Here is a 1,041-nt window from a genome sequence, read left to right as displayed (position 1 = left end):
GTCCTCCTGACTCTGTTTTGCCCCCCCCCCCCCCCCCCCCCCCCCCCGCAGGAACCTCCACTGACGTGAGCCGGTACGCGGGTCAGTATGAACACGTGTTCGAGGCCACGACAGCGGGAGTCACCCTGCAGGCGCCTCAGCTGGACATCAACACTGTGGCTGCAGGAGGGGGGTCCCGGCTATTTTTCAGGTTGAGGAGTTGAAACATTTACAGAAATGCTTGGGTTTTACTTTGATGTAAATCATTTACAGGATTTATTTTCTGAACTCTTGGACAAACTAGACGTTTTCTGATTTTCTAAATCTTTTCAATGCACTTGACTCATGAAGAGTTTTAATTATTATTTTTTTCATAACAGATCAGGGATGTTTGTTGTTGGACCGGAGTCCGCAGGTGCACATCCAGGACCGACCTGCTACAGAAAAGGTGATACTTGTTCCACTTCTTTGAGCCCCTAGTCACATAAATAAAAAAACTCAGCAGCTGCACTGTGGTGTTTTTATCTCACAGTGATTCCATCTGTTTGTTTAATCACTTTTTGTTGTTTCGTCTTCATGCTGTGAGAAAAAAAAACCTCAGACATTGAGCTGGGATTTGGGCCTCTCAGCCTCCTCTAGGTTAACCTCTCGAGCCCCATGCAAAACAACTTTTTCCGTTTTCTATTTCTTTTAAGTTCTTTTAACTTAAAATCTGTCTGTTGAACCTGGACATGATTGGTATCAAAAAAAAAAAACTAAGAATCTTGGCTGAAAGCACACAAAAGTTTTTTTTCACTTGATTTTGAGAGAATATGATCCACCTGAAGTCAAATATAATTTCTCATTATTTTATATAATATATATGGTGACAAATAAATGTTAAGATAATTATTCAAAAGAACAAACATTCAATAACAAGTCTTAAGGCAAGTAAGAAATATAAACAAGTTTTGGATGTAAAAACTAAAGATTTCTTAACATTTATTAATGATACCATTATGGTCTGTCCTGTGAAGAATGACAAAATGCAAAATTATATCTTTACTAAAACCTCTGTAACTT

General features: G+C 39.0%; 1 protein-coding gene across 1 annotated transcript in view; it reads left to right on the top strand.

Annotated features, from left to right (window-relative positions):
- Positions 1-1,041, top strand: part of oplah (5-oxoprolinase, ATP-hydrolysing) — a gene marked incomplete in the record, with an annotated part of 23,402 nt that overhangs the window by 4,506 nt on the left and 17,855 nt on the right. Inside the window, 2 exon segments of the mRNA XM_014018759.1 lie at positions 52-190; positions 360-427. Coding sequence (XP_013874213.1) covers positions 52-190; positions 360-427 — 207 coding nt within the window.

Source organism: Austrofundulus limnaeus, unplaced genomic scaffold (assembly GCF_001266775.1).
Source record: "Austrofundulus limnaeus strain Quisiro unplaced genomic scaffold, Austrofundulus_limnaeus-1.0 Scaffold201, whole genome shotgun sequence".
Lineage (NCBI taxonomy): Eukaryota > Metazoa > Chordata > Actinopteri > Cyprinodontiformes > Rivulidae > Austrofundulus > Austrofundulus limnaeus.
This window is presented reverse-complemented; position numbering and strand designations above follow the sequence as displayed.